The 10,020-nt window shown below is 48.6% G+C and overlaps 1 protein-coding gene and 1 pseudogene across 5 annotated transcripts in view; both read right to left on the bottom strand.

Annotated features, from left to right (window-relative positions):
* The window catches only part of TARS2 (threonyl-tRNA synthetase 2, mitochondrial), an 18,722-nt gene that overhangs the window by 6,685 nt on the left and 2,017 nt on the right, over nucleotides 1-10,020 (bottom strand). For 4 of the 5 annotated variants that reach the window (XR_006680594.1, XR_006680593.1, XR_006680592.1 and 1 more), the window contains exons 4-13: nucleotides 9,088-9,212; nucleotides 8,351-8,468; nucleotides 8,168-8,232; nucleotides 7,836-7,914; nucleotides 4,101-4,247; nucleotides 3,829-3,927; nucleotides 3,299-3,519; nucleotides 2,708-2,870; nucleotides 1,292-1,429; nucleotides 1,036-1,113 (exon numbers count right to left, since the gene is read on the bottom strand). Coding sequence is in view for 2 of the 5 variants with exons in the window: in XM_045295641.1 (XP_045151576.1) it covers nucleotides 1,036-1,113; nucleotides 1,292-1,429; nucleotides 2,708-2,870; nucleotides 3,299-3,519; nucleotides 3,829-3,927; nucleotides 4,101-4,247; nucleotides 7,836-7,914; nucleotides 8,168-8,232; nucleotides 8,351-8,468; nucleotides 9,088-9,212 (1,233 nt within the window). In the remaining 3 variants the exon portion in view is untranslated. Of the gene's footprint in view, nucleotides 1-1,035; nucleotides 1,114-1,291; nucleotides 1,430-2,707; nucleotides 2,871-3,298; nucleotides 3,520-3,828; nucleotides 3,928-4,100; nucleotides 4,248-7,835; nucleotides 7,915-8,167; nucleotides 8,233-8,350; nucleotides 8,536-9,087; nucleotides 9,218-10,020 lie in introns of all 5 variants that reach the window. The other variant, XM_045295642.1, reaches the window with a different exon arrangement.
* On the bottom strand, nucleotides 4,259-6,990 carry LOC105979855 (annotated as a pseudogene).

A 10,020-nucleotide genomic window follows, 5' to 3' on the forward strand; every position in this document is an offset into this window, starting at 1 on the left:
TCTCCTTTGAGGGTGCTGTGACGGTGCATCTGAATTTAGTTGATGGTGATAACATTAGTGTGTGCTTAGGCACTCACTACCTGTCTCCTGGTCGGTGTGATGGGGAACACAAGTGTGTGTGCAGTTCAGTTCAGGTAGCACAGTGGAGAGCAGGTTTGGCTGGCATTGTCCACTGTTTATTAATGACCAAGTGACCCAGTTGGGGACCCTGCAGCAGGTGTGGGTGTTGCTGTCTTTCTTCTTGGTAGACAAGAATGGTGTGTCCGGCTGTGTCTTGATGAAAAGCTGCTTATAGAAGTTCTTCCATGTCGCCAGTCTGTCTCTCTCATCGCTTTCAATCAGCTTCTTCTCCCAGTTGGTATTTAACTCACGTCTCTAGCCTTCCTCCGAAGCTCAGAAACTTGGGATCATCAACCACAGGTTCACCAGCTCTCTCCTGTCTTTGTGTAGAGGGTCTAGGTAGCATCTCTCTGGCTGGTCTGCAATCTTGCCTAAGTCTGCAGTGCAGAATTCCCGTCTCCTTGTTGCAGCACACATCTCTTCCTGCTGCCTGTAAGTTCCTCCTCAGACCCCAGGTATCATCTTCTCGCCTCATACCACTATAGCCAACATTCTTGAAAGAAGTATATTCTTTCACTCACTTCTATCTGGCTTTATATCCCCACTCCTCTGTCCTCACTTTATAAAAAATGGCCCATCCCAGACTAACAACTTTCTGATAAATCTGAGAGATACTTTTTACTCCTGACTTTTCTACTTCTTTCAACTCACCAGGTGAGTTGGAATGTTGCATGCCAATGGTCACTCAACATTCAGGATGGGAAGAGAGTTGCTCCTGGGTGTTTTCCCCTCTTTGGACCCACACAGCACTGACCCCACAACCTCCACTAGACTGCAAGGTCCACAGGGGCAGGAACTGTACTGCCTTCCTTACATTCTACACAAGGTAAAAACTACTCTCTAGTACCTACTCAATGGTTAATACAACAAAATTAAAATTAGCAAATAAAACTCTAACTAGGGTACCCAGCTTACCTTAGGCCCATAGAAGGCCCCATCTCCTGGGTTGAGCTCCCAGGGCTCCCCAAATTCTTCTAAGGCCTGTTGAAGGACCTATGAAAGTAATGAGTTAAGAGAGGAATGTGCCATCTTGGGCTTTATAAGCAATATATCCCTCTAGGCCCAACAAATACCCCTTTAGAATATGCCTCTGAGGAGCCTGGTTCCTGTCTCCCCACCCTCCCTACCAGAGAGCAGTTTCTCTGCCTCTACTTCCCTACCTCCTACTTACCTGCTCAGCCTGGTCCCACAGGCAAGACTCCCCTAGGAAATCCGCTGGCCGAGTGGACAGTGCCAGGCGGCAGGAGAACCCGAGGACAGCATAGACAGAGCGAACGAAATCAAGGCAGTCTCGGATCTCTGCTTCCAGCTGCAGGCAAGAAATAAGGGTGAATTGTGTGTCTGCTAGAGATTTGGGGTGATGGTAGTTCAGGAGAAACAGAGGACAAGCATAAAAAGGGAGCAGAAAACAGCTGAGGATAGAATAAAGCTGAAGCTCAAAACGAGAATGGAAAGTGGTTTTAAGGTGTTTTAGTGGAAGGTCACCTGGCAGACCACAGTTCACAAAGACCATGCTCGACATCCTCCGCTGGTAGGTAGCCATCTAATGTACAAACATTGGCCTCTCCCCATTCAGAATAAAGGGTAGCGATAGAAACCAAAAGACATATGGAAACAATTAGTCCGGTGAACTAATGGACCACATACGCATCAGTCTCCACAAGGAACTAGACGGTGCCTGGCTACCACTATCAACTGCTCCTCGGAATGTCCTGGATAGGGTGGGAGAAAAACCTGGCCTAGAACTCAGAATCCCAAAGGAGACTGGCCTTACTGACAGGAACCGAAGCCCGCCGCAAGTTTACGGCCCCTAGTCACCCTTCAGGTCTGGAACTGAACTAACTCTCTTGTTAGAATAACCAAACATTTACTGAAGGACAGAGCTCAGTGAGTTAGAAAAGGCGGAGGAAGGGAAACAGGAAACACAAGAACTAGGATAAGTGACGGTCCATTGAGATGGCAGGGAGTGAGGATGCATTGTTGGATGTAAGACTGGTAATCTGCTCTGTAAGCCTTCACCTAATAAAAAGGTTTTTAAAAATGCTCGTATGAAAACATAACCTGTGAAATCTGAAAGTCGAAAAGTTGAGCTTACTTTGTAAAGACTGTGCCTTGAACACAGTGCTTTCCACAAGAATATCTCACTCACCGTCACTGAGTTTCTTCTGGCTCATAGCAGCCCTACAGGGCAGGGTGAGAGCTGCCCGCTGAGGTTCTGAGATGGTTCATAGGAGTGGCCAGCCTCATTTTTCTCCTGTGGAGCAGCTGGTGGTTTCTAACTGCTGACTCTGAGGTTAGCAACCTAAGTAACCACTATGCCACCAGAACTCAAAGAATTATCTACATGGGATCAGACTGATAGCAGTAGCTGGAAAGGTCAGATGGAAACGTTTATGCTAGTGATGGGAAAATACTTAGGAAAAGAGAATAGCTATCCCATTTGAAGAATGTAATCGAAGTCACTGTAGACATGTTATACATGTAGAAATTGCTGAATTGATCAGTTTTCCTGTGTGTATTCTGAACCACAACAAAGTGAATGACTAGAGTCAGTCAGTCGAATGCTTGGATGGAGCATGGTGCCCACCTGCTCTGGGGCACAGAAGATGTGGGCGTCGTCCTGCTGGAAGCACCGCAGCCGAGTCAGTCCTCCCAGACTGCCTGAAGCCTCAGCCCGGTGCAGGGCCCCGAAGTCTGCCAGTCGCAGGGGCAGCTCTCGCCAGGATCTGGGCCGGTGGGCAAATATCAGGCTGAGGTTGAAGTGGGGGAAGGTCAGAACCACAGGGAGGCTGTGACCCCAAAGACATTTCCTCTGTCCCACCAGTAAACACCCTAGCCCAGCTCTGGCACGCCCACACACTGAGTCCTGTCACTGCCACTCATCGCAGCCTCTGTACGAGGGAATTTCTCAGGGACAACAACGGCCATTAATGTACCATCCCCTGATTCTGGGACAGGCCCTGAGCTGAAAGAATCCCACGACCGAAAATCCAAATCCTGATTTTACTAATGTGGCAACTGAGGCCTAGAGAGCGCAGTGCTTGTCCCGAGTTCCCAGAGCAGATTCAAGGCACAGGCCAACATTCTTTCCAAGACTCTTTCGTATCTCTTCATATTTAGCAACTCAGCTGTCTCCTCCTAACCTGGGAGGAACCTGGTCTCCTGGTTCCCAGCTCACCAGTGTGCAGGGCAGTTCATGGGCTTGAGGGCAAGTGTGGAGTGGGCTTGAGAGCTGGTGCAGTGGTCTCCCAAGGAGCTGGCAGGTCTGTCAGAACCAGGGGGCTTCAGGACAAACATGTCATCCCTATAATGCTCCCAGTGTCCTGACTGTTCCCATAGTTGCGTAGAAAACAGCGTGGGGGTTTTTACTTCTGAGAAACCCCGGTGGGCGTACTCAGCCTGCAAAAGAGGGTATAAACACGGAGGGTGGTCTGAGTGGCGGGGAGGAGGCAGAGTGGCAGTTGTCTGGTTATCCTGAAGCTTTCAGACATCGTGGATCACAGTCCCAACCTCCTAAGTTCCATGTTCCCTTTCTATGCCTCCGCACCCCTTCTGCAGATCGCACTTTGCTAGCATGCTGAGCGTCACCGGCACTTTGCAATGCATGTGTTCATGCTTCCATTCCCTTTACTGACTCGAACACTTTGCCTTCTTCTAGCACCCCCGTTCTGCTTGGTCTTCCCTCCCCAGCCCTCAGACTCCCCTTACCCTGATAAAATCCACCAGTGCGTTGTACACCCTTGTCCCTCGTGGCAGGAAGAAGCAGCTCCCAGGGCTCAGTTCATTGAAGAAGAAGAGCTGCTGTTCCTGGATGCAGGAATGTCAATCATCAGTTCAAGAGGGAAGGGGTGCTTTGGAAGCCAGAAGAAACACAAACCTGCTCAAGTCTGATTCTGTTATCTGCTCCCAACTTCACCCTTAGATTGCTTCCTCCTTCTGACCCTTATCATCATCCCTCCCTATTTTCTCAATCTCCGTACCTTCCCAATGCGCCGGTGGTCCCGCAACTCAGCTTCCTTCCTCCACTCTTCCCAGGCCTGCAGCCCCTCTGCTGTGGGGAAGGAGATCCCTGACACCCGCTGCAGAGTCTCTGGGGCCCCCGGAGACCTCCACAAGGATGAGGAGTTCTGAGGGAGGACACAGAGAATTCAGGGAAAGACAGCGCACGCCGAAGTCACCCAAACATCTCTGTAAGCAACAAGCAAAAACTCCAAGTGTCAGCAGCACAGGTACACTGCTTGACAACCACCCACCACGTTTCCCGCCGTCACCACCAGCAGGGCAGCGTCGCCCTCTTCTACACCCTCTTGCAGTGTTAATAGCCTGTCTTAGTCAGGCCTTTCTCTGACTGCTCATCTGTCCCCATACTACCACTGCCTACACTTAATTCTGTCCTCTTCTAACCAGTGGTGCTCAGGAGAGGGACTCATGTCAGTCCCTGTCAAATGCTGGGTCTACCCATCTCCTTATCAATCTCCGACATGGCTGCGCAAAGTTTGATCGCCCATACACAGACATTCAAACGCCTCCACTGGTTCTTCCAGACTCCTTTAACAATAATAGAGAAGCAGCCCACTCTTTATAGCACTTTAAACTTCTCCTCAGACAATTTCTCATGCACTAATTGGCTTTCATTGTCTCTATGATGTAGATTTACTAGAACAGGAATTAATAGAATTAACAGCCTCATTTTATAGTTGAAGAAAACGAGGAAGATTTCCTGAAGGCCCATTCCTCCACCGTGGTACAGCAGGGCTAAGCACACGTGACATGATTCTCAGTCCAGCGCTTTGTGCCTGTGGTGTAGTCGCTTACTTACTAGGGCACTTTTATTTATTTGTTTGGAGAATCCTTTCTCACAAAGGAACAAGGATGCAATGCTTTTCCTTAATGACCCATGGATGTCACTCTGCGTGAATGTGCGTTGTCTCTGATACCCAGCATGTGAGATATTGCCTGCATCCCATTCACACAGAGGCTTCTGGAAGAAGTCAGGACAAAGGTATCTTCATCAATATGCCTCAAAAAATGGATACTGAGGGTATTCAATGAAAATACCAAATGAAACATAGCGAAAATTTCTGTCTAGGTCATCCAGTACTTTCATGTCCTCTGAAGTCAACTGGAATTCAAAACCCTGTGTGTGCTCTTCGAGCCTCGGCTCACTGTGACTCTTGGCCAGGTCCACGATCCCCCGGTGGATCTAGTATCGAAGGGCAACTTGGGCTGGGTTCTTTCGTACTTTTTTGCCAAGGTACCAAGAACTGGATCATCTAAGAGAACAGGGGAGCTCTGGGCTACACATAGCTTCTACCGTTGGGTTCCCAGAACACCATAGGCAACCCAAACAGTCTCTTTAGACTTGCAGAAACCCAGCAGTTTGCTCTGGTTGATGTAAGGGTGACATTCTACCTGATTGCAGACAGGTTCGTATTTGAGCCCTGGCTTGTTCAGAATTATCTTTAGCTGCTTGTGGCTAAAGCTGGACTCGCCAATGGACTTGGTCAATTGTACATCCTTACACTTCTACAGGGCCTCCCATGTGGCACAGAGAGCCTCTGTACCAAATGCTAGTTTTCCATGTTCATCTTGTGGGAAAATCTCTCCAGGCTTTAGAGGCCCCGCCCAGGGAATCAGGTAGAGATCAACGAAGATAGCTGGAGTTTTTGCAGTGACTTCTCCAGAGCTGACGGCACCAATTCAGGTCGAAGAGCAGTGAACCAAAGCTTGCAAGTACAGAATGGTTCTTCACAATGCCATCAGCGGTCTTGTTTTGGATGGCTTGTCCAACTTCCTCTTGATTTCCCTATACATAAACTGAATCAAAATGATGAAATCTGGCATCAATAACTAATTTGGTTGCCTCCTCAGCTGTAGTCTTTTTTTTTTTTTTAAATCGTTTTATTAGGGGCTCATACAACTTTTATCACAACTCATACATACATCAGTTGAGTAAAGCACATTTGTACATTCATTGCCCTCATTCTCAAACCATTTGCTCTCCACTTAAGCCCCTGCATCAGCTCCTCTCAGCTGTAGTCTTCAGCACCAATTCTGATGCAGCTGTGCCAAATCCCAGGACAGGAATGAGGTGGCCATGTATACACCATTGTTTCAGATCCCTCTTTTGTCGCTGTTCTCACTAAGCACGGCCTGTGTTCTTCCCTCGGCTTTCCCCAGTCAATATGGCACTTTTACATCAGTCTTTGTAGCTCCCACCAACTGTCTATGAGGGACTATGTAAATGAAGTGCTTGTGGCTCACCAAGGGGATTGGATAGCTTGCTAATAATGCAAATAAGGTGTCTGGCACCCTTGCTGGGGTGGGACCATGCAAATATGGCTTATGGAAGTCTAACAATGAGGTTGGTCAGAGCGAAGTTCAAAGCAAAGGGGTGACCTCACAACCACCAAAAAAGGAAGCGCTCGTAAGTGGAGCATCCCCTTTGGGCTCAGGTATGCTGTGCTGGGAAATCCTTAGGACCTGGAGTCACAGGAAGAAAGAGAGCAGCAAGGGGAGAGAGCAAGTGATGGAGAGAAACAGCAGCGAAGAAACAGGCAGTAGAATCAGGAGAACGCAGGAGCTGGCACAGTGGGCTTCCTAGCGCATGGACTGAAACGGCCGAGACTCACAGGTGGAGTGGAGGGCCTTGACAGCCTGCTGACCCATGAAGCCGAGAGTTGAAACACTTACTCAAGAAGGCCCAAGAGGGCCCAGGGACAGAGGGCAAGAAGAAGCTGTCCTGATGAAGAACCGTATTCTAAGTTGTTCCTTTCATTTCTAAGGTGATCCCGATCCCGAGTTGCATCATGTAATTTCCCTAGTAAACTCCATCATCACAAGTACAGTCTGTGAGTTCTGTGTAGCCATCGCAATGAATCCTCGATCAGACCAGGAGAGAGTGCCCTGGATGGGATGCTTGGTGTCAGAATTGGTAAAAAAAGTTGAGAGGTGGAGGTAGGTCTGACATCTCACCCCATCAAGGAACCAGCCTTAGACTGTTGATTCTGATTCTCCTTCCCCCTTGTGAAGTGAAAGGCCAGCTGTCTCCCCGGCCATGCTGTTTTTCACAGTGCTGTACACATCTGCCTCTCCCCTCACTGCTGTTCCTAGCCCATGTCATTACTCATCTGTTCAAGGACAAGATTTTCAAATACGGTATACCCTTGACTTGGGGTAAGGACCTCTAGTTGTGCTGTAGGTTAAGCATCAGGCTGCTAATCGCAAGGCGTATGGTTCAAACCCACCAGCCATGTCCACGGAGAAAGACGAGGCTCCTGTGAACATCCACACTCCCAGAAACCGAAAGCAGCAGTTCTACTCCGTCCTACAGGGTCGCTACAAGTAGCAACAGACTTGATGGCAGTGAGTTGTGATTTCGGGTCTTCTCCCTGTGCCCGGCATGTGGTGTACCATACCTCACTCCTACCCCAGGACCCTTCCCCAAGTGTTCGTGCCTTCCCTCGCTCCCTCCCTCTCCCTTTGCACTGATGATCAGCTACAGGATTTAAACCGGCTTCTGGGGCCTGGCAAGGTGTTGAGGATCTGCTATCAATCTGGAGTTTCCAAGAGGCAGGAACTGATTTTCGTCCTCTTTTTAGATTTCCCCCCTTTAGCTATCAGTTAGAAAGGGGACTGGAAGGGCCATTTTCTCATTCCTTTGCTAACTCCAGTAAAAACGGGAGACTTGACCTGGCCCTGCCTTCCCAACTGACCGTTAGCAGTTTCAGTCCTCCAATCTGTCCAGTGTGCCGCAGGTGGGGGCCCCGGCAAAGATCAACCAACATGCCACACCTGGGAGCAAAAAGGGGGCAGTTAGTAGTTTCCAAAATCCCGAGCTTTGACTTTTCTCTGTCATGGCCCTTTGCCCCGAAGGAAGAGGGGAAGAGTAGTTGTTCTAATGGAATGAGAGCTTTCAGATGAAATCCTGTTGCCTCTTCTTTCTTTGGAAAGACATAGGTCACCTGCCTTCCTCTGCACCTGACGCCATTTGGGGCCTGTGCTGCCTCCCCAGCTCTCCCACTTCCCCAGTCTGGACAACTCTCACCCGTACACTGTTGCTGTTGGACCTGTCACTTTCTCTTCAATCAGATGAAGCTTAAAAGGGTTATCCTGCAAGAAGGGGAGAGTGAAGACAAGTCTTCATTTCCACATAGGTATCCTGGAAGACAGGCATCTCTTCCCTCATGCTTCTGGATCTTTCGTCTACATTTGTGCATGTCCATCTTACCTTGAAGAGCTGGTGAAGCTGATCCCGGGAAGCCTCTAGCCTCCGGAAGGGTAGAGCAGCAGCTGCAAGGTCCTGGCAAACCCTCTCCAAAACAGGCAGCTCTGAGCCCTGGACAGTTCTGGAAAGAGAAGAGTTGCTTGGCTGGCATCGTCCGAGCAGTATCATCTTGGTGACACTTTCGTGGCCTACAGGGTGGGAGTGAGAGTTTAGTCTTGCCTTTTATAAATTTCATTTTATCAACAAACTTACTGCTTAAAAAACAGACTCAGAAAATAGAAATAAAAAATCAGGGCGATTTTACAGCTGGAGAGAAAGCTCTAGGTTTGAAATTAAAAAGTTGCGTAAGAGTAATATGGCTGGGAAAATACAGCAATAACAATGAGGAGTAAAATTTGAGAAACTCACAAGGCTACGTTTTCAGGAGAGCTAGACAGACAAGAGGGCCATGAGCAACGGTGGCTCCAATGGCACAGCCATGGCATGGGGAGGAATTGCAACAGTGAGACGTGGACTGAGTTTCTAATACAGTATGTGACAAGCAGTGTCTACATTCAACACGTAGCTTTTAAGAACGTGAGCGAGGAGGGACACGGGGCACCCTGTTCAAGCGTGACTCAGGTCAAACCCTCACGGCCTCAGTTACTGCCCAGTTTTCTCCTCTAAACTGACCAGACATGAAGTCCCGGAACAGGCCTCCAAAGCACCACAGGATCACTGTACTTCCCTGCACCACTCACCGCTCCTTTCCCAGGAAGAAATCATGGTAGAAACCACCTTCTGTACTTGGACCTCGGCAGAGGACGGCGCCTAGGAGCTGTTCCGCTGCTGCCCCCAGGACATGAGTGCTGGAGTGCCAGAACACCTGGGCTCAAAAGGAAAGAGTTCATGAGTTCATGAGTTCACAGCCTTTCCCCTTGCTCTGTCTCCTTAAGAGAAGCTGGTATGGTTTGTCCAAAACAGCGACCACAAAAAGAACGTGGACTTTGGAGGTGGCTAGGAAATGGCACCATGTACAAAACTTGACTCACTAAAAAAGAACGCTCGTGTGATGTGATACATCTACACATACGGGTTTAGTCACCATACCTCGATGACATGCGCTCGCCATTGTCTGGATTCCAATACATGAGGCTGCATAACTCGAGCTGACACAAAGAGGACAAGGGAGGGAGGTGGACAGGCTGGGTGCTCCGGTATGGAAGCCACACTAGGGTTAAATGTACAACACAGTGACGTACCACGTGTGTACTCAGGAGTGAAGGGGGCTGAGTTGGCGACAGTAGGCCTCAACTTCTGTTTTTCAACTTATTATTCCTACTTATTGGATCCAGGCTGTTTATCTAAACATTTTCATTAAACGTTTTCAGCTTAGGCAGGAATAGGTAAGATAAGAACAATCTATCGGGTTCTACTCATCTTAAATAAGAGAAGGAAGGCAGTCAAAGGATCAGAAAAGAAAGTCATCTATAGGGCCCATTTTTAATTTTTTAATCGTTTTATTAGGGGCTCATACGACTCTCATCACAATCCATACATACATACAATTGTGTAAAGCACATTTGTACATTCATTGCCCTCGTCATTCTCAAAACATTTGCTCTCCATTTGGCATCAGGTCCTCATTTTTCCCCCTCCCTCCCCGCTCCCCCCTCCCTCATGAGCCCTTGATA

The sequence above is a fragment of the Echinops telfairi genome, unplaced genomic scaffold, assembly GCF_000313985.2.
Source record: "Echinops telfairi isolate 266 unplaced genomic scaffold, ASM31398v2 ScPeMD7_5805;HRSCAF=6673, whole genome shotgun sequence".
In the NCBI taxonomy this organism is placed as follows: Eukaryota; Metazoa; Chordata; class Mammalia; order Afrosoricida; family Tenrecidae; genus Echinops; species Echinops telfairi.